General features: G+C 43.6%; 1 protein-coding gene across 2 annotated transcripts in view; it reads right to left on the reverse strand.

Moving 5' to 3' along the window:
* Positions 1 to 7,529: 7,529 nt before the first annotated feature.
* Positions 7,530 to 21,573, reverse strand: part of LOC128701662 (FAD-dependent oxidoreductase domain-containing protein 2-like) — a 144,171-nt gene continuing 130,127 nt past the window's right edge. For both annotated transcript variants that reach the window (XM_070101719.1, XM_070101718.1), the window contains exons 6-12: positions 21,176 to 21,290; positions 18,176 to 18,327; positions 13,335 to 13,449; positions 12,781 to 12,944; positions 11,725 to 11,890; positions 11,231 to 11,469; positions 7,530 to 8,043 (exon numbers count right to left, since the gene is read on the reverse strand). In XM_070101719.1, coding sequence (XP_069957820.1) covers positions 7,655 to 8,043; positions 11,231 to 11,469; positions 11,725 to 11,890; positions 12,781 to 12,944; positions 13,335 to 13,449; positions 18,176 to 18,327; positions 21,176 to 21,290 — 1,340 coding nt within the window. In that variant the 3' untranslated portion in view covers positions 7,530 to 7,654. The remainder of the gene's footprint in view (positions 8,044 to 11,230; positions 11,470 to 11,724; positions 11,891 to 12,780; positions 12,945 to 13,334; positions 13,450 to 18,175; positions 18,328 to 21,175; positions 21,291 to 21,573) is intronic.

A 21,573-nucleotide genomic window follows, 5' to 3' on the forward strand; every position in this document is an offset into this window, starting at 1 on the left:
CCTCTTTGAGGCAACGGATTTCACGTTCATTTAAGTAGACCTGGCAACGGCGGGAGTACGAAGGGTGAGCTTCATTACAATTAAGGCAAGATGGAGGTTGACTGCAAGATGTATTAGAATGGTCGTCGGCACCACAGACTGGGCATTCGGCCATAGATCTGCAATATTTCGCTGGGTGACCAAAACGCCAGCAATTTCTACATTGTTGCGGTGTAGGTATCACCTTTCGAACTTGTAACCGATGTCCCGCGACATATACAGAGGACGGGAGTTCTCGGCTGTCAAAAGTTAAACGAGCCACATTGCAAGGGTAACGTCTCCGCCCCCGGGCAGGAAGGACATAAGTGTCTACTTTGAGGATTGGGAGATCCTGGAGTTCCAGCTGTTCAAAAATGTCATTGCCACACGACTGGAAATTCTGTTGGACTATGGTATGGGGCAGAATGACAGTACCACTACAAGAATTGAGAGAAAGATGTTTTTCAATAGTGATAGGAGTAGTATCGATATTCGAAAGGAGAGAAAGATCATGAGCTTGGGTAGCATTCTGGACAGTGACGATGCGCATACCGCTCTTGAGAGCGTGAAATGAAATATCTCTGCCAACATGACCCAGGAGCGCTTTGGCAATACTATGGTCAGAAAGGTAGGCAGAAGAAGTTGGTCTTAAAGTAAAGAATTTAGTCCATTGTGTGGTCCGAAACTGAGCGTGGAGAGGGAGTGCTTGACGTGTCGGTCGTTTCCGAGTAGAATGGGAAGGTATTATTATTATTATTATTATTATTATAATCAAAAAGAAGCGCTAAGCCACAAGGACTATACAGCGCTGCAGGGCAGGAAGGAAGTGAGGGCATCAGGTGGCAAAAGGGAGATGGATGAGCAACAGGTTACGGATAACAGCGGGGCAGTGGATGGTGAAAGGGTAAAGGGCAGCAAGAGACTGAGCCAGAAAGGGCTGAGGGGAGTGCGAAAAGTATCATCAGAGTTTGTGGAGTAAATCGGTCATTGTCAAGAAGTCAATGAGAGAGTCAGGATTAAAGGAGGGTCCATCAGCAAGAAGGGAAGGTAAAGAGAGAGTAGTAGAACGAAGACGACGTTGGAGGTAAATTCTGCGTGCTCGTTGATAGAGAGGGCAGTCTAACAGAATGTGGCTAATCGATACTGGAACTTGACACTGCTCACAGAGAGGAACAGGGTGCCTCTCCATGAGATACCCATGAGTAAGACGAGTGTGGCCAATGCGAAGGCGGGAGAGAGTGGTCTCCCAACTTCGGCACTGATGACAAGAAGACGGCCAGTAACCTATGCTCGGTTTAATAGAATGAAGTTTGTTACCGAGCAGAGTTGACCAACGTTGTTGCCAACGGGTGCGAAGGTGGGTAGCTATTGCAGCAAAATAGTCCAGAAATGGAACACCTCGATAGGAAATTGGTAGGTCATATACTGCTGACCGCGCAGCAGTGTCTGCCTGTTCATTGCCCTGTACGTCGACATGACCAGGGACCCAACAAAAAACAATATCTTTATGTTTGGTAGAGATACGGCGTAGCCAAAGTTGGATACGGAGAACTAGGGGATGAGATGTATCAAATTTTCGTATAGCCTGTAGAGCACTAAGGGAGTCTGAGACTACTACAAATGATGACACAGGTATAGATGCAATACGAATAAGTGCTGCAAGAATGGCATACAGTTCAGCAGTAAAAATGCTAGCTGAAGATAGTAAATGCCCTCGTACGACGCTGTCCGGAAACACTGCTGCGAATCCGACGCCGTCTGAAGACTTAGAGCCATCTGTGTACACAGCGGTGGCATGAGAATGGGAGTGGAAGTGATCAAGAAAAAGAGAGCGGGAAGCCACCGTAGGCAGTTGAGCTTTCGAGCAAGGGAGTGAGAAAGAACAGACCCGAACAGCTGGAACTTCCCAGGGGGGCAGGGAAAAGTGAGATGCTACATGAACATATAAAGGTGGTAACTGAAGGGAAGACAAGAGTGAATGTAGGCGAAGAGAAAAGGGACGGAGCAAACAGGGGCGGCGAACGAATAAAGAATGTCTACTAATATCAGTGACCATTCTATAAATGGAAGGATTGTGTAGATCGTGAGAGCGTACATAGTAACGAAGGCAATGGGCATCACGGCGATCAGACAAGGATGGAACATTTGCTTCTGTATAGAGGCTCTCAACAGGGGAAGAGCGAAAAGCACCAAGGCACAAACGTAAGCCTTGGTGATGGATAGAGTTAAGGCTAGAGAGAGTAGCAGGAGAGGCCGCGGAATAAATCTGGTCACCATAATCGAGTTTCGATAAAACGAGGGCTGAATGTAGGCGAAGCAGAGTTCGACGATCAGCTCCCCAGGAAAGATGAGCAAGGGTTTTAAGAAGGTTTAGCCGGCTGTGACAAGTTGCCTTCAAAGAGGTAATGTGAGGTTTCCAGGTTAACCGACGGTCAAAGAGAAGGCCTAGAAACCTGACTGTATCACGTTCGGGGATACGGGAGCCATAGAGATACAAAGGATGATCGGAGATAACAGAGCGTCTAGTGAAAGTAATTTGGTGAGTTTTGGTACTTGAAAATTTAAACCCATGTGTGGTGGCCCAAGTGGAAACACGGTCGACCGCATGCTGGAGAGAAACTGCAATAAGGTGACAGTCAGCGCCTGCACAAGCAATAGCGAAGTCATCAACATAGAGTGATGACCAAATATTGGGTGGAAGAACAGAGGCCAAATCATTTATAGCAAGGAGAAAAAGTGTTGTGCTTAGAACACATCCCTGAGGGACACCTTCAGCTTGGACGAAGTCCGGGGAAAGAACATTATTGACTCGAACACGGAAATGTCTGTCAGTTAAAAAGTTCTTAAGGAAGGATGGTAGATTGCCTCGGAGGCCTAAGGAATGGGCCTGGGCCAAAATATTATACCTCCAAGTTGTGTCATATGCCTTCTCAAGGTCAAAAAATATGGCAATAACTGAGTGATTATTCGCAAAGGCATTACGAACATACGTATCCAAGCGTAGTAAGGGGTCTATGGTAGAACGACCCTTACGAAAGCCATATTGACTAGCGGAGAGACTGTTGTGAGTCTCTAAATACCACATTAAACGTCGATTTACGAGGCGTTCCATCACTTTGCAAACTGCACTTGTAAGAGCGATGGGGCGATAGTGGGAGGCATCATGTCCTGTAGTACCCGGTTTGCGGAAAGGGAGAACAATGGCAGATTTCCACAGCTGGGGAAGAACTCCTTGTGCCCAAATAAGATTGAAGAGGTGTAAGAGGACTACAAGGGCTGACCGATGTAAATGTTGTAACATACGAATATGAATGTCATCAGGCCCAGCTGCCGATGATCGGCAGGCTGAGAGCGTTGCCTCCAGTTCTTGAAGTGTAAAAGGCACATTATACTGTTCTTCTCCGAGAGAAGAAAAGTCCAAGGGTACTAACTCTCTGGCAGACTTTGAGGAAAGAAACGAGGGGCATAGATGGAGCCCTCGGGAAATACGGACCAGATGTGTGCCAAGTTCAATGGCAACGTCGAGAGGGTTTGCTATATCAACACCAGGGACCCGTAGAACAGGAGCCGGGTCAGGAGAGTATTTACCACTCAATTTCCTCACTTTTTTCCAGACTGCACTCATAGAAGAAGCAGAGGTGATGGTGGAAACATAGTCTCGCCAACAAGTGCGTTTAGCTTCACGGATGACACGGCGAGCGATCGCACGCTTCTGCTTAAAATCAACAAGTCTCTCAGCGGTTCTATTGTACCGGTACCTGCCCCATGCAGCACGTTTCAAACGTACTGCACGAGCACAAGCAGGAGACCACCAAGGCACGCACTTCTGAGAATGCCTGCCTGAGGTTTGGGGTATAGAATGAGAAGCTGCGGTATAAACTGATGTCGAGAAGATGTGTAGGAGCTCATCAATGGAGGATGAAGAAGGAACCTCACTAAAAGCAGTGAGGTGTGAGTAAAGATCCCAATTTGCCCGATCAAATTGCCAGCGAGGGTTACGGGAAGGTGGTGAATAGGAAGGAGAAGTAAGAATGATCGGAAAATGATCGCTGTCATGTAAGTCTGGTAGAACAGACCAGGTGAAGTCTAGTGCAGTGGAGGAAGAGCAGACTGATAGATCGATGCAAGAGAGAGTATGAGTACGAGGATCAAAATGGGTGGGAGTACCCGTATTTAAAACATGGAGGGGGTGAGAGGCAAGAAAAGCCTCCAACTGAATGCCACGTGAGTCACAATGAGACCCCCCCCAGAGGAAATGGTGGGCATTAAAATCACCAAGTAACAGAAGTGGTGGTGGTAAGGATGAAACAAGAAAGGCAAAGTCTGGGATAGAAAATGCTCGAGAAGGAGAGAGATATAAAGAACATATTGTAAACCACTTATTCAAGTGGATACGGGCTGCAGTGTAATGCAGCGAGGTATGGACAAATAGTTGACAGTACGGAATATCATTGCGTAGAAGAAGGGCACTTTCATTAAAGGTCCCATCTGAGAAAGGATCCGAAGAATACAATAAATTATAGCCTGAGATAGGTTGGAAAACAGCCGAGTGTAATTTTGGTTCTTGTAAGCAAGCACCAACAGGGGAAAACCTGGAAAGCAACATCTGAAGCTCACCCCGATTACCCCTGAGGCCGCGGATATTCCACTGTAAATAGGCCATGATTGGCGATGAAGAAAATATCAGGAATCTGTAGGTAAAGGCACCTACGGACTAGAGGGGTTAGAAAAGTCAACGCGTGGTGGCATTGGAAGATGTTCAAGTAGCGAAGGAACGGAGCGTTGCGAAGAATGGGGTTGTGAAGATGGAGGAGAGGGAAGAGAAGGAACAGGAAGTGAATCAGTTTCCATTGAAGGTTTAGTCTCTGCAATATATTCTGAAATGGCTTCAAGTATTTCTGAATTCAAAGATGTATGGGAGACCATATTGGAGATAGGAGGAGGAGGGTGAGTAAAGATTGGGACAGTAATGGACTGTACCAAAGTAGAGGGGGAGGGAAAAGTGTAAGGGACTGGAGATGAAGTGTGGGGGGGGACAGAAGAGGCAGAAACCTGGGAGGTGACAGAAGAGGGAGAAACTTGGGAGGGGACGGGGGTGGAAGGCATAGTACGAGGAGGAGGGTGAATCTCCACACTTGTAATAGAGCCAGAGAGAGGGGAAGAACTAGGTACAGAGACTGGAAAGGTAAAGTGTGGAGGTGGAAGAAGGGAAGGAAGGGGCAAAGAAGATTTGAGCAATGTGGATTTTTTGGACTTCTGAGTAGAGGGGCGATTGGTATTAGGTGTCGTACGAGGTCTTGTCGATACTGGGGCTTGTGAGGAAGGACGCGAAGATGTGAGAACAGACTGAGTTGTAGTCGGGACGTCAGAGCCAAGGACAGCAAAAGGATTAGATGCCGTAGTGGCTATGGGAGGGGTAACAACAGAGGAGGCTGCAGAAGATGGGACCCCAGAAGTGGGGGGACGTTTGGAAACACGAGAATAAGAAACACGGGGTAGTCTCCCTTGGAGGCGGAGATGAGTAACTGCCATAGCATAAGGGAGACCTTCTGCCTCTTTGAGGCAACGGATTTCACGTTCATTTAAGTAGACCTGGCAACGGCGGGAGTACGAAGGGTGAGCTTCATTACAATTAAGGCAAGATGGAGGTTGACTGCAAGATGTATTAGAATGGTCGTCGGCACCACAGACTGGGCATTCGGCCATAGATCTGCAATATTTCGCTGGGTGACCAAAACGCCAGCAATTTCTACATTGTTGCGGTGTAGGTATCACCTTTCGAACTTGTAACCGATGTCCCGCGACATATACAGAGGACGGGAGTTCTCGGCTGTCAAAAGTTAAACGAGCCACATTGCAAGGGTAACGTCTCCGCCCCCGGGCAGGAAGGACATAAGTGTCTACTTTGAGGATTGGGAGATCCTGGAGTTCCAGCTGTTCAAAAATGTCATTGCCACACGACTGGAAATTCTGTTGGACTATGGTATGGGGCAGAATGACAGTACCACTACAAGAATTGAGAGAAAGATGTTTTTCAATAGTGATAGGAGTAGTATCGATATTCGAAAGGAGAGAAAGATCATGAGCTTGGGTAGCATTCTGGACAGTGACGATGCGCATACCGCTCTTGAGAGCGTGAAATGAAATATCTCTGCCAACATGACGCAGGAGCGCTTTGGCAATACTATGGTCAGAAAGGTAGGCAGAAGAAGTTGGTCTTAAAGTAAAGAATTTAGTCCATTGTGTGGTCCGAAACTGAGCGTGGAGAGGGAGTGCTTGACGTGTCGGTCGTTTCCGAGTAGAATGGGAAGGTAACGACGGAGCATCATCAGGAGATTGACGTTGGCGTTTAGGAGTAGGACCGGAGTTGGTCCGGCATGAAATGGGTGGGCGATTCGAAAATTGCCGTACCGTAGAGGGAGAAGCCGGAAGCATAGTCAAAGGAGAGCGGAGTTCAGACAAATCGAAGGAGTCAGTCGAAGCCCCGGTACCTGAAGCGGGTGAGGAAACAGCACCAGCAAGAGGTACAGGGGCATCAGGAGTGTCCGAAGAGTGGTCTAAACACAAGGCAGGGTCAGAATGGGGTGCGGTATCAAGAAGGGGCCCGGGGGTAGTGGTTTCATGGACTAGGGCTGCCATGGTTAGGTTACTCCTTTGCTTTTTGTTTTTAAGAAAAAAAAAGAAAGAAGAAAAGAAAATAAAAATAAAAAAAGAATAAAAAAAGGGGGGAGCGGGGAGGAATAGTTCCCAGGAGGAATGAAAGGGCCGGAAATCTCCCTCCGCGCCCAAGAGGACTCGACACCGCTAGTAGCGCAGATGCAGCATGGAACCCGTGCCATACCCTACCCTTCATGCCAGTAAACCAGCAATCTGGGATAGCAACCTCACATCTGCCGAGCTACCTCGGTGGACAAAAGAGAGGGCGGCCGGATATCCGCCACAAAGCATACCTCCTTCAGCCACCACCCCCGGAATCCGAAAGGTGGCTTCCAGAGATACACCCGTCGCCCAAAAGACACCCAAAGCTACTCCGGGATACCGGAGAGGGATCGGGACATCCCTAGGCAATCCAGATTCCACGGCAAACTACGCCACCGCCAAGAAACCTCAACGGAATGGGATGGACCCCGGTGTCCTTTCCCCTACCTAGGAACTAGCGCGCCTGTGGGAGAAATCACGAAGGCTAAAAAGAGGAAGGGCAAAAGGGAGGGGTGAGGAGGAGGAGGAGGAATGGAAAAAGGGGAGGATGGGGAGGATGGGATAGGGGAGGGGAGAATGGGGGGTAATTAGGTTCGGTCTGAGGAAGAAGACCGACAGGGCTAATTCCTCAGACCAAGAGCCTCTTCACCACGCCAAGGAGCCCCCCTTGAAGAGGTTCAGTCGAAGAGGGACTCGCTATACTGTAAAACTTACATAATTCATCTCTTGTTGTCTCCACGTGGGTTAGTTTTTCCCACTGGTCAGTGTTTATTATACTAGTGTATTTAAATGTGCTCAGGAATATAAAATCACAAACTCATTGAATTTATTTACAATAGGTATAGTTGCCCTGAAATTCACCACATTTATGAATTTCCGTTGAATCTGATACGAAGGAATGCAAGCTTGGTCCACCCAAGCAGCTGTGGCAGACTCTTCATGAGGTAGCAGAAGCCAATGTGGCTGCAGAAGGCCGTAATGACGATGGCACTGCTGACGAAGTCAAGTTTATTGTTGGTGAAACGTACTCAGTTTCTCCAGATGTTTGTGTCTGTGGGGAAGCGAGTGTGTGGATACTCCAGACGTTATGGGAACTGCCGAGAGAACACAGAGGAGGTGGGTGGCCGTTGGTGAGGGCGTACGTCAGGCAGGAGTGGGCGTGGTGATGACGCAGATCTCTCCTGGTAACAAATTCTAAGAAACGCCTTAAGGGAAGAATGTGACTTTGTTGAGCCGTCCAATCAGTCAGAAAATCTTCTAACACGTGGTGGACACGAGTGGGACGAGGCAAAGGCATTTTGCCCCAGTTCATCAGCATCTCGGTCTCTGAGTGTAAATATCACAAAAGAACCATTATTGCTCAACTTCATAATACTTGTCGGTAAAAACATATACATAACTATAAAAAAAAGCGACGGAGACCAGCTTCATAATGCTAGTCAAACGTACTTTCATGAAAAAAGTTCCTCAGTCTTTGACATGATCCTATTAATTACAAATGCATTCACAGGAAATTCTTACACTGACATGATCCTATTAATTACAAGTGCATTCACAGGAAATTCTTACACTAGTGTCGTGCATGAAGTGAAAAACCAGCAAAACTGCACATAAAATAAGGAAATTACAGTAGCATTGTACATTATCTTTGTTAAAACAATTCACAACCAACCCGTAAACTAGAAAATTAAAACTAAACTGGATGATTTCGTTTCGTCTCGAGCCATTGTATTCAAAATATGCTCAATTTCATTTCTATTTTTTAAATTGAGTCGAGAGAGGGAGTATGTAGAAAATTGACTGAAAGCCAGCAAAACTTTTTATTTATACATTTCACCCAGAGAGGGATTTATAATATACAAGGCACACAAATACTAGCAATATATAAATCATGGTGGCGTCAAGTTACGCCAAGCGAAGGTGAAGTCCGAATCTGGTGTCAGGAAATGTCAGGTGAGGTTTGGAGCTGAGGTCAGCTTACGATATTTTATATTTTCTTTCTTGTTCCAAAATTATGTTTGCAATTGGTTTTAATAAAATACACATCGCTCTATATTGGTCTATGGTGTTGGCGAGGTGAGTATTAATAGCCTCCCCTGGGACTGTTTGGTCAATTAGATGTGCCTGATTCCAATTAGTGATGTAATTTGTTACGGTAAATCATTATATTGATGTTGGTAGAATTACTACTACTACAGCTAACATTACGACTAATACCACTAGTATTACACCTCACTCTAAGCCTATATATATCCTCTGTGTCCATGTATTGTTTGTAATGGCTTGATAAAGCTCCTGGTGAGCCAAACGTTGCCACAATAAAATGTCACATTAGTTAGACCTGTGTCCTTTTACCTAACAAACAGTAAATCACGCATACGTTGCATGTGTCATCAACTCTGTACGCATACTAACCAAGGCGGTCTGTCTCACCTACATAAAAACAACCGAGGTGATTTAGATTCCAGCTGTGCCTGTGTTTTTTAGGGTGAATTCTTTAATGGTTTTGGTACTGAAATACTCGTGTCGGCTTCCTGGAGAAGAGGGTGAACAACGATGTCATGGATACAGCAGGAAAGATCCGCTGACAATCAGTGGTAGCTTCTTTTTAGGATTGGAAACTGTTTAGAGCTTTATTTATACAGGAATGGATGATATATCGAGGAAATTTCAAGCCACAGAAAGGATTTTTTTATATGAAGTTTGTCTTGAAGGAATTCACTGGTGCAAATCCTAAGGGAATGTGGGAAAAAGTCTATAATTACTCCATGTATTATATGGTCGTGGTGTGAACAGTAGTGAAGCAAGTCATGTTGGTAGGGTTTTTGTAAACAATGAAGTTAAGGATGAGTGTCTCTGAGAAGAGCGCCAAGAAGGGCAGAGTCGTAATTCTCTTCTTCGAGGTTCAACTGACTCAATTCTGCTGATTGATCCTTGAAGTTAATGTAAAATAAATTTGGTACATTGACTAGGATGTCTTCGGCTTATCTCGACCATATACTATGACGGGGGATGTTCATAAATAGGTCTAGATGTTTTAAGTAGAAGTTAGGTATAACCTCACTTAATGGGGTAACCTATTACCATGCTGTATTTCTGTCTATGCAGAACATTCTCTAAAGAAAATAAATTGAAGATAATGTACAATTAAATACTGTTTATGACATCCATCATTTTTGGGAGAGGAATGCCGAGATATGTGTAGGTGATTTCTGGAGAAAGGAGATAACTTGGTTGATAGGAACCAGTGTGAACGAACAGTAACTGGCGAGTTTCTTGCATTTGCTAGTGACGTTGATCAACCTAGAGAGATTGCCTGAATGTTTAAGATGTGAAGGACTAATAGTACCAATCATCTTAGACAAGGGTTTAGCTAGAAAACCTGCTATTTTATGGGGAGTGCTCTCTAACGTAATGCGTTTGTTTTTTTGGAAGTGCATAAATGTGTGCGAGTCTAGGGTTAGTGGGTAAAAGATCAGTTTCTTTATTCGTGGTTTTAGTGAAGAAAGCTTTGTGATCTTGCTTGGTGTTTGAGTGATGGTTTTATAAGAGTTTGGGTCGTTCACTAAGTTTAGCCTCATGGGTTGGTAACTGCTGCTGTTAAGAATAATAGCTCCTTTGTCTGCAGTAGTGACTCTGATGTTGGTGTTTTTTTGGAAGAGTAAACACGACCGCTTACAAAGAACACTGCTACAACAGTGCACAGAAAAACGTTATTCACACCTCTGTCCTGGAACAAAGACGAGCAATTGTACACTCTTAACTACGTGCCTTTAGAAAATGCAGCAGTGAATTCCTTTCGACATTCATTCTTATAAAATAAAAAAATCTAAACATACTCTCAACACTAAACAGATCCAGAGCATCAACTACCACCGGTCTTCTCCAGTTAGTAAATCCTGAGTACTGCAGTACTCCCTGCTAAAACCATTGAAAAATTAAGAATTAATCATATTGCCTCAACTTAAAATGAACACAGGTACAGCTGGAATCTACATCATTGCAGGAGGTGAATACGATGATTTTTATTTAAGCAAAATATCCATATTTGGACACCAAATACTTGAACGTAAGTATACGTGCAGTCGATGACACATGCAATGCATGTGTGATTTACCACATAGAAACTAGAATCAGGCACATATCATTTACGCAAGTTGAAGCGTAGGTTCCCTGAGGCTCCAACTATTCACCTCGCTGACACCATTGAGCAAAACAGACTGATGTATATTTTATCAAAACCAACCAATTACATCTTAGATACAGATAGAAAACGCAGATTACCGCCACCTGGCACGCAGGTCCAAACTACCGGGCGTTACCGCACCTCCAGATCTGGACCAGGAACTTCATTTGGCATTTCTTGACCCGCCCCTCCCCTTTGCTTTTTGTTTTCCTTGTAGTTATAAAACCTCCTGTGGATACACCGTTGCTTAAATAAAAGGTTCTTGCTACAAGTGTGTTTCTACTGTCAGCCAGAGAGGAAATTATAACACATGTTTTAAGTTAGTACCTATTGGAAGCTTCTTATAGTAGTAAAAGATCGGATGTAAGAAGTTAGAGCGGTGGGCTTCCATTGGATCACCTACGGCTCTGTCTTCTCTAAACGTGTCCTTATCTGGGCCAGAGAAATCCGGACCGTAGTCCATGAGATGTACGATCACCTCTTCTGCCTCCCGCCCAGTCATCTCCTCCAGGCGAGCCAGCAGGCGCACAGGAAATTCTTGCAATAGTTCGAAAGTCTCTCCATCACTGAGAAAAGTTAACGAAAAGTTAAGTTTAAAAATAACAGCCATCCTTTAGTTAATTCAGCATCACAATTGTGCCACAAGCAATAAAAAAGTTTAATAAAAGTATTTTATATTTAGGTCACGCAATAAGTCCTTCAGCAAACCAAAAATTGTACGAGGTGAAGCGTATATACAAAGCATGTAACCTGTTTATATTTATAATCTTTTAGTATATGAAGACAAATCAATATGAGCACAATATAAAGTGCCAGCTTACTCTCTGAAGACAACAATGTCAGCTAAGTAGGCAGACATCTGGTAGGGTGCTGAGGCCTCGTTCATGCGACGCACCAGCACGTTGAGCAGGTCGCGAGTAGCATATGAAGTCACTGGCCATCGCTGACCCTCGTGTCGCCACTCCAGTAGTCGGTGGAGGGCGCGTACTGTCGAAGACATGATACCCTTAATGGGGAAACTCACTGCAGAAGACAAGATACTCAGTGGGATAAAGTACAATGGAACTTTGATATGAAACTTGGCGCTGCTTACTGGGAAACACAAACATAAAAATTATATTAGAACACGGAAACGTACCCCATGACCAAAACAAACGCCAGGAGAAATGTTTCCAAGTCTGCTGACAAACCACCACAGAATGTACGTAAAGACCAACATGTGGGATGAATCAGATACCTGGAGGATGGATTAGATTAGATTCCACTGCCGAGGCGGCTAGTGTATTCTGCACACCATACTCTGATGTGGAGGGTAGCGCACGAGAATACAGGTACACAAAAGGCCTAGGAACTAGGCCCCCAAAGGGTTTACAGGAGTACATCTGGATTTATATGTATAGATCACTTATCTGTTACAAGCAAACGTGAAAATTGATTAATATGTCTGGTATCTTATTTTCAGGGAATACCACAACGATATAACTTTTATTATTATAATAAAAAAGAAGCGTATATAACTTTTATATATAGTTGAGGCGCAGCAGGACGCCAGAGGGGCTCTCCTATACCAGTATAAAAAAAATGTTCAGGAAATATTAACAAGTGGTTCTGTGATATTTATAAAGTGTACCTCATAATATCAGTTACCACCACTGTTAACCTTGTGCATCTTCACAGCATCAGTCATCTTCACTTTCAACCTCATGTAGCAGAAGTCGTGTGCTTATTTAAGATTGTATTTCTATAAGCGCTAAACCCGTGCAAGTCATTTACAACAAGAAGTGGTCTAGGCTCCATCCTCAATCCACTATCATCCGTCTGGACTGACCAGTCATCCTGTTGACACATCCTCCATGGATGAAGCCTCCCCACCTCACCTGTATAGCGGAAGCCATGGATGAAGCCTCCCGCTGACTTGCGGTAGTCGAGAGAGTGAGTTACGGTGCCGGCGAAGTAGAGCCCCGGTACATTCTGGGCTTCGTACGTGTGTTTGATACCCGGGTACTTGGACTTCTTCATAGAGCGCCTGGGCATAGTAGAGCTGTGGAAAATGGAAAACTGAAGCGGGTGTGACACTTATGATCACGGGGTTCAGCTGAACCCCTTGACAGGAAACTTCTTCATCGTTATCCTACATAACAAACCTACTTGGCCATCCCGTGCAGGTCCGTATCAAATACAATCTCCCCAACATTCTCTACCTGACTATATACACTCATGTACTCTTTGCTCAGGTCGATCTGCTTGTGACTTGATAAAGCCCACTGTGTGGGCGAAACGTCAATAAAGCATTTGTGTCTAATTTTCCATCGAGTCGGTATTTTATACCTATTTATCTCCACTCTTGTATAATATTGATAAAGCCACTGTTGGGGAAACCCTCTGCTAATAAAGATACTCAGATGTTGCACATGTCTACTGTATCACCTACTTGTGAAATATGGAGAAGTCGAACTTGAAGCCGAGACAGCGGATAACAACGTCGTAGCCTTCTCGTAGTGAGAAGTTATCGAAGTCGTTCTCACTCATCAAGTGTTCTCCACTCTCTGTCAAACACACAACAGTGTGATATTACAATATTTTAAAAAGACTGACATGTTCTACTTGATAAAAACACACAAGTAGGAACTGTAAACTTTATCAAAACAACTCTATAAAGCTGCGAGGGCGAAATGATGGCTTAATAAAGTTTACAACTGCTGCTTGTGCGTTATGATGAACCACATGAACACTGATGGCAGGTAGAGTAGTGGGAAGAAACACACAAGAGTCCAGGACAAAAAGAAACGAACTGAGAAGTGAACAGATTAGATTTTGCCGCCGAAGTGGCTAGTTTATTGTGTACACCATATCCGTCCTGGGGACGGTAGCGCAAGAGCATATGGATACACAAAAGGCCTACGAACCAGGACCCGAAAGGGTTAACAGGTGTACATTTGGATTTATATCTACATATCTATAGTTCACTTATCTGTTACAAGCAAATCTAGGAAATTTGCTTAGTATATCTGGTATCTTATTTTCATTAATATCTTGACATGTCACATAGGTTATTGTACTGTCTATCCCTATATTCCTCAATAAGTGGACAATTAAGCACATAGTGTTCAAGACAGTGACCATATGCCTGACCATATAATTTACATTTAGTTTGATCATCATCTGTGTGTCTCCCAAACTGCCGGAAGTACTTGTAACCAAGCCTAAGCCTGGCCACTACAACATCTGTCAGTCTGTTCATATTGCACGTTGCTCCATAAACATATACTTATCTACGTCCATGTTATCATAATGGGTTATAGATCCACTCAGATTTCTAACCGCATTCCTATAAAATTCATTTTCATTATTTAAGTCTCTCCTAATATTACTCCTAATGCTAGACACAGAGATACCAAAGTTATGTTTTACATTCTCCTTCAGGGTACTCTTCTTGGCTAACATAACAACTTTATCATAAAGGAGTAATCCAATGTGTGACGAGATCCATAGCAATTGTACATTAATTCCTTTTTCCCGGATTTTTGAATATCCAGTGAGCATGTTGTTGGAGTCATTATACGAGTCGATGACATAGAATCAATAACGATCTACTTAAACTAGTGGATGGTTCCACTGTGATCCCGCCGCCTCCTGTTTCGACTCGCCTGACTACAGTATATAAGCCGCTTCTCAGGTCATATGCTGTACTTTCTACAAGAGTGATGGACTTAACATATCTATTCCAGGCTGAGGGACTGAATACCTCAAACTCCTCCTCTCCTTACCCCCTTTCTACTTTGTAATGGACTGATGAAGCCACTGCGTGGCGAAACGTTTCCTTAATAAAGATATCCATAGGTTGCATAAGTGTCTCAATGTTCACTTTGTCGGTTTCCTAAACCAGTTATCACACAATAATGGAAGAGTCGAGCTTAGTGTCTGTCGTAAGTTAGTCAGTCTACAGTGTAGACGCCCAGTTGTTAATTCTTATGCCTAACTCAACAGATTTATTAGCATTCTTAACTAGGGAGGTGGCAACAAGAGCAGATGTAACCCTGCCAGAAGACTCCTGTTTACATCCATCAGTGTATATAACTTAAGATAACCTACCAGCTAGGCGAGAAATTTCTTATTGAGCAGTTGCTTTAACAAGTAACTTGAGAGATTACTAGCAATGAGCTTTTTGAAATGACATTAGCAAAACTTAAATTACAGTGGAATCCAGGTGTTTGAACTTAATTGGTTCCTAGGTGGTGTTCGAACTGCGAAAAGTTCGATGTCCAAGACAGTATTTTCCAGGCTTTAATTATCAGCCTCATACACTGGAGGAAGTTGAGCTGACTCTCCAAAAAGTCTCTCAGAGTCGGGTCAGTGTATGAGGTCACTTCAAAATACTTTTGAAACAGGTTTTTCCTCTATTTTTTTTAAGTTTGTTCAGACTTCAGAAAAACGTTCAAAGACCAGATCATTTTTGTTCTGAACATTGTTCGGACTCAGGTTTGTTAGAGGTCCAGTACGTTCGAACACCGAGGTTCCACTGTATATTCATTTTCATGGAGAGTGCGCGCAAAACCCGTAGAGGTCATACACCATCTGGTATTGTGCCTTTTTTTGTTATAAATGGAGAGAATCTTGCTCGATCCAAGGAAAAGGAGGTAAGGTTCAGTTTCTTGGATCAAGAGCCCCTCACCAGCATTAAGAAACTTCCCTCGAAGGGTGACGAATGACAAACTTTAGACCAAGAGAGAATCAAATTATCTAATCTCTTGTTTATAAAATACTTCTTAGCCTTAATGCTGGTTAAGGGCTCTTGATCCAAAGAACTGATGCTCATTTCCCCTTTAATCAAAACCAGATTTACCCCCTCCCCCTTTTCCCCATTTATCTGGCGCTGTATAAGCTCTAACTGGTTTATTATTAAAACTTAGCTCTAAACCGCCTAACTGGTTTAAAATTTCCGTTTGAATGTAACAATTCTAAAGTTTCCTTTACGATCAAACCTTGTTGAGGATTAACCTTCTTTCCTCCGTCTCATAATTCATCGAATTTCTCATTCCACATCATCCCAATATACATCATTCTGTTTCATGTTAGCAAAGAGGAGCAAGTGAGAAGTTCTGGCCTCAGAACTGCGCCTCGTCTGGCATTTTCACGTTTTAGCCACACCAGTCTTTCAAAACCCTACGTTATATCTTTGAAACAATCATAACAACTCTCTATCATCTACAATATCGTTGGAACAACCATCACACTAATGTCTAACATGCAAAAAATATACACAAATAACCCGCACATAAAAGAGAAGCTTACGACGACGTTTCGGTCCGACTCGGACCATTTACAAAGTCACACTAACCAGAAGTGGAGCAGGACGGCTATATATAGGCAGGAAGAGGTGGCGGTAGTAGTAGTAGTAGTATAAGAATGGTATACAATACCGACAAGATGAAATTAAGACATGTGCAACACCTGGGCAGCCCTATCGTAGACGTTTCGCCATCCAGCCAGCCACTGGATGGCGAAACGTCCACAACAAAGACACCCAGACGCTGCACATGTGTCTTAATTTCATCAGTAGTAGTAGTAGTAGTAGTAGTAGTAGAAGAGGTAGTAGTAGTGGTAGTGGTAGAAGTAGGGAATAAGGAGGATGAGCCAGTCAAATACAAAGGAAGGGGAGCACTGCAAGGGAGCTAGGTGCCCACAGAGGGAGAGCAAACGCAGAGAGGTGCGTGAAAGGGGAAGTGGTGAAATAAATGAAGGAACAGAAACACGAGACAGAAGAGAGAAAGACAACCCAGAGGAGAAAAAGGAAAGAGGAAAGGGGAAGAGGGAGAAGAAAAAGAAAGAAAAAATGAGGAGTCAGGTTAAGTCTCGGGTGTTCTGAAGTTTGGAGCATTTTACAATGTAGTGGGAGAGGAAGGCATCTACAGAGACGAAGCCAGGGCTAAGATTCATACAAGGAAAGTTGTGTATTAGAGAGGATTCAACTAGACGGCGACTGTTCGAGTTGGAAGTAGAGAAGACAGTTTTAGCAGAAGACCAGTCAATAGGATGGCTATGATCTCTGACGTGACAGAAAAGAGCATTGTTAGTGTCGGCAAGCCTAACACTATTTTTGTGCTCCCTAAGTCTGTCAGAAAGAGATCGACCAGTTTCTCCGAAGTATTGAAGAGGACAGGAGAACCAAGAAATAGAGTAGACACCAGGAACATCTGTAGAGGGAGGAGAGGTATGAACGAGATTAGTGCGAAGAGTGTTAGTCTGGCGGAAGGTAAGCTTGATGTCTAAGGGACGGAGAGAATTGTTGAGATTAGAAAGACCGGAAATGTAGGGAAGGCAGAGGACAGAAGAGTTCCCAGGAGTAGAGAGTTTGGGAGAGAAGAAATTACGTTTAGCACGTGCGAGGGCAGAGTCTATGAAATGGGAAGGGTAGCCAAGACAGGAAAACGAATTATGAAGAGTGGAAATTTCTGCTGGAAGGAACTGAGGATCACAGATGCGGAGGGCACGGAGAAATAGGGAGATAAGAACACTTTTCTTGACAGGGGAAGCATGATAGGAAAAGTAGTGAATGTACATGCCACTGGGCATAGGTTTTCGGTAAACGGAAAAGGAAAAACCTGTATCTGAGCGGTGGACATGGACATCAAGGAAAGGAAGCAAGGAATTAGATTCCCATTCAGCTTTAAACTTAATGGAAGGGGCAAGATTATTAAGAGCTTCAAGAAAAGGTTGGAAGAGACTGGAGTCATGAGGCCACAGAGCAAAGATGTCATCCACATAGCGGAGCCAGAGTGAAGGTTGCACATCGAGGGTAAGAAGAAGAACAGTCTCGAAGTATTCCATGTAAAGATTAGCAAGGACAGGAGAGAGAGGAGAGCCCATAGCGACACCGAAGGTTTGAGAATAATATTTCCCTTGCAAGGAAAATGAATTAGAGTCCACACAGAGGCGGATAAGATCAAGAAAAACATCAGTAGGATAGGGAGATGTAGAAACCATTCATGGGCCTTCTCTCTAAGGAAATCAAGGACATCATCAAGAGAGACATTGGTGAAGAGGGACTCAACGTCAAGACTAAGCATCTTACAGGTTGGGAGAGAGTGAACCCATTCAATGAAGTCTTGAGAGTGACGGAGGTGGGCAGGAGAAAAAGTACCAAGAAAGGGAGTGAGGGTTTTGGCCAGCCAAGAAGCAAGAGAATAAGAGACAGAACCTCTAGAGGATATGATAGGACGATATGATATGATAGAATAAGCATCACGCTAGCGTCTAACATCTGAACATTACCTTTACTCTCGTTAATCTGTTTGAAGGTCTTGGCGAACTGAACGAAGATGCGTCCGTCCCGACGTTCCAGCCTCATGTCCTCCACCGCAGCTTCCAGCAGACCGTCCAGGGACTTTAACTGATAGGTGTCCAAGAGCGCATTGTTGACAGCTCTGCGGACAGGCACAGAGATACTGTAGTTGCTGCATGGCACAATGTTCATTAACTGCCCTTTTTTAATTTTCGCGGTTGGATAAATGGTCAAGGAGAGATTGAAACACCGTCCAGTTGTCACTGGTTATGAGCATGACGCTTCTGTCTCTTATCCTGGCTTATCTCACTCAATGTAATTGAATGGTTACACTAGCGGCTCTTTTCAGAAAGACCTGGAGATAAGTTCTGTGGGATATATATTAATAAAAGTACGTGTCTATCTCTTGAAACTACTAAATCTAGACCACTATCACAAAGCTTTGGACGCAATGGCAGATCAACATAATACAGACTCTGTGAAAGACTTCAACAAATGTAATAGTGTATAAGGACACAACATTCGTGCAAACTGAACTGGGCAGAGAGATGATTGATTTTCAGTTTTCTAACATATCAGATACAAAGATTAATAGTCAAAGTAAAATCAGGCCTTTGATATATACCTTTGATGAGTTCAGAGAGTTTTTCTACTCCCAGAGTCCTTACAGTGAAAAGCTCAATTCGTCACTTCACAGTGCTTTCCCGAATTCTCTTCGTCTCTGTCAGACACGAGATAATATACATCACAGTGGTAACATTCTGCTGACGCTTCTAATATTTGTATCACAGCATCCATCCAGGACATAACAAACCTTTATAACATTTTAAACTAAGTTTTCAAGGGAGCGACAATTTTTTAATTATTTAGGACATAATTCAGCTCTTCCATTCCAGAAAATGAAGAAATAAAAGCTGGAACAGAGTAGAAAACGGAGAGATCTGTGAGGGGATCAAGTATAACTCCATATCCTTGGATCAAACTTGACTGACTCCCATTCCCCGGGCACAATGACCCTCACGGGTTTGGCGCTTCCACAAGAATGTAAAAAATGACTACCCTCAAAGAATAATGTCACCACAACCGTACACTACCAGCTCTCTTTATGGATAAATTGATTCGTTATTATTATTATACTTACAAGCACTAACAATAAAAGACTACTCTGTAGCTTATAAATCCTGAGGGATTAGTAACCCAGGATAATCCGATACAGTCAATTTATTTCTACTGAGGTCCTAAGATGCGACACACAGTAGTCTACTAACTTCCACGTGTTTATTTACTGCTAGGTAACACGGACACCAGGTGTCAGGAGACTTGCCCGTAGGTTTCACCTAGCACCTAGTAGTGGGGTTTGACCACACGTCACCGGGTAGTCAGCCAAGCGCACTGCGATAGTTTCCATGTATAGTATATGTATATATTTTGTGGAGAGGTGGAGAAACAACACCGACTTACAGGTCACAAAACACTCCTATAAAAGCCACTGAATAAGTGGTCCGGCCACTGAACAATTTGTTTCACTGTTCTGTCCTATTCCAGTTCTCCCCCCCCCATCCTATTCTTGCCATCCCATATTTACATGAACGCCATCCTGCATAATGGAATATAATAGTTAAAGCTTTTGTTCCCATTGTGCAACTATCAAAGATTAGCAACACACTGCCGATGTATCCAATTTTGTTTTAAAAACTCTGATGGCCTAACATTAAACTAACTGATATATTGAGCCACATTGAGGACCTCCATTTATTCCACTTGGTCTGTGACCGACTTCAGAGACCTAGAAAGAGGTCTCTTAATTTTTCATTTCCAACACAGCTGCAGCGTTAGTATGGTGCTAGGACTTTACAGTAAAGTTCTGTTAAATAACGATGAAAGATCGGTGATTTAAGTCGCGCTATTAATGTTAATCCACAAGACCGTAAAACAGAAAACATGGTTAATACCGTACAAAATGGAATTTGTACTGAACTGGTCTGGTATTGACCGTGGGGAAGATAACGCATAGAGTGGAATATTTTTTTATGCAAGTCAGTTCACTGCTGCACTCAGTGCTAACACTTGAACGTAAACAAAGTCAGCGATGTGGTAATTAAAAAGGCAAGGCAAACACACACACACACACACACAGTGAAGGGGTGGGGGCAGGAGCTATGAATCGACCCCTGCAGCCAGAATTAGGCGAGTACAATTAGGAGGGTACACGCGCACACGCACGCATATACAACAGGTCTAGTGTCTAATCAACATGTGCCAAGCACAAAATGGTAACTAATAGCAGGGTTTTGAAGAATGAGACACTGTGCAATATTTTGGAATCTTGAGGAAAGGTTTCGCCAGCCAGTGGCTTCTTCAGTCCAATACAGAGAAGAATGGTGAGATGAGGAAATCAGTCCCTCAGCCTGGAGTAGATGTGTCCAGTCCATCAATCAAGATTGCTGGACTGGACACATCCAGTCCATCAATCTTGACTGATGGACTGAACACATCCACTCTAGGCTGAGGGACTGATTACCTCGTTCTCATCTTTCACCGTTTTTCTCTGTACTCGACTGAGGCCACTTACTGGCAAAATGTTTCCTCAGTAAAGTTTCGCAAACGTTGCACAAGTGTTCATTCTTCAACTTGTCGGTGAACTAAACCATAACATCACAAAAAAGGGGTTATTGCTTTACGTATATATTCCTTCACCACTTATTCAAAATATTTACGAGGTTAATACCTGCCGTTAGCAGTATAATAACGAGAAAACCAAGAGAGACAAAGCAACGAGTGGTTTCAACCAGTTCAAGAAAATCTGCCTCCAAGTCAAGCAGACAGACGTGACGTCACCTTGGCTGGGGAAGCATTGGTGGGTTGAATTGGACAATAAATACAACAGTGGGTGGCAAGAATTGCTATACTGCGAATTGCCAGTTCGCTGGTCGAGAGGACATGGTTGTGTGACTAACGTCGAATAAATTGCAATATACTCGGCGTGTTACCTGAGGTCGCCCACGTAGTGTGTGTTCCAGGAGAGTCTGGCCCGAGTGCGGGCCATCATGTGGACCACGTTGGTCACTCCGTAGATAGCGTCTGCTGTCTCAAATGCTGCGTTACCTGCCGTGGGGGAGAGGGAAGCCTCAGTTCACTCAGATTTACTAAATTTTAAAATTACCACACACACACACACACACACACACACACACACACACACACACACACACACATACTATATATATATATATATATATGTCGTGCCGAATATGTAAAACTGGTCAATTAGCAAGAACATTTAAAATTAAGTTCTTGCTAAAAAATTTTTTATACGTTTAAAGATTTTTAATTATGTTAATGTAAAAATTAATAATTTTGTACCAAAAGAACCTTAGAAAACTTACAT

This window comes from Cherax quadricarinatus, chromosome 78, assembly GCF_038502225.1.
Source record: "Cherax quadricarinatus isolate ZL_2023a chromosome 78, ASM3850222v1, whole genome shotgun sequence".
Lineage (NCBI taxonomy): Eukaryota > Metazoa > Arthropoda > Malacostraca > Decapoda > Parastacidae > Cherax > Cherax quadricarinatus.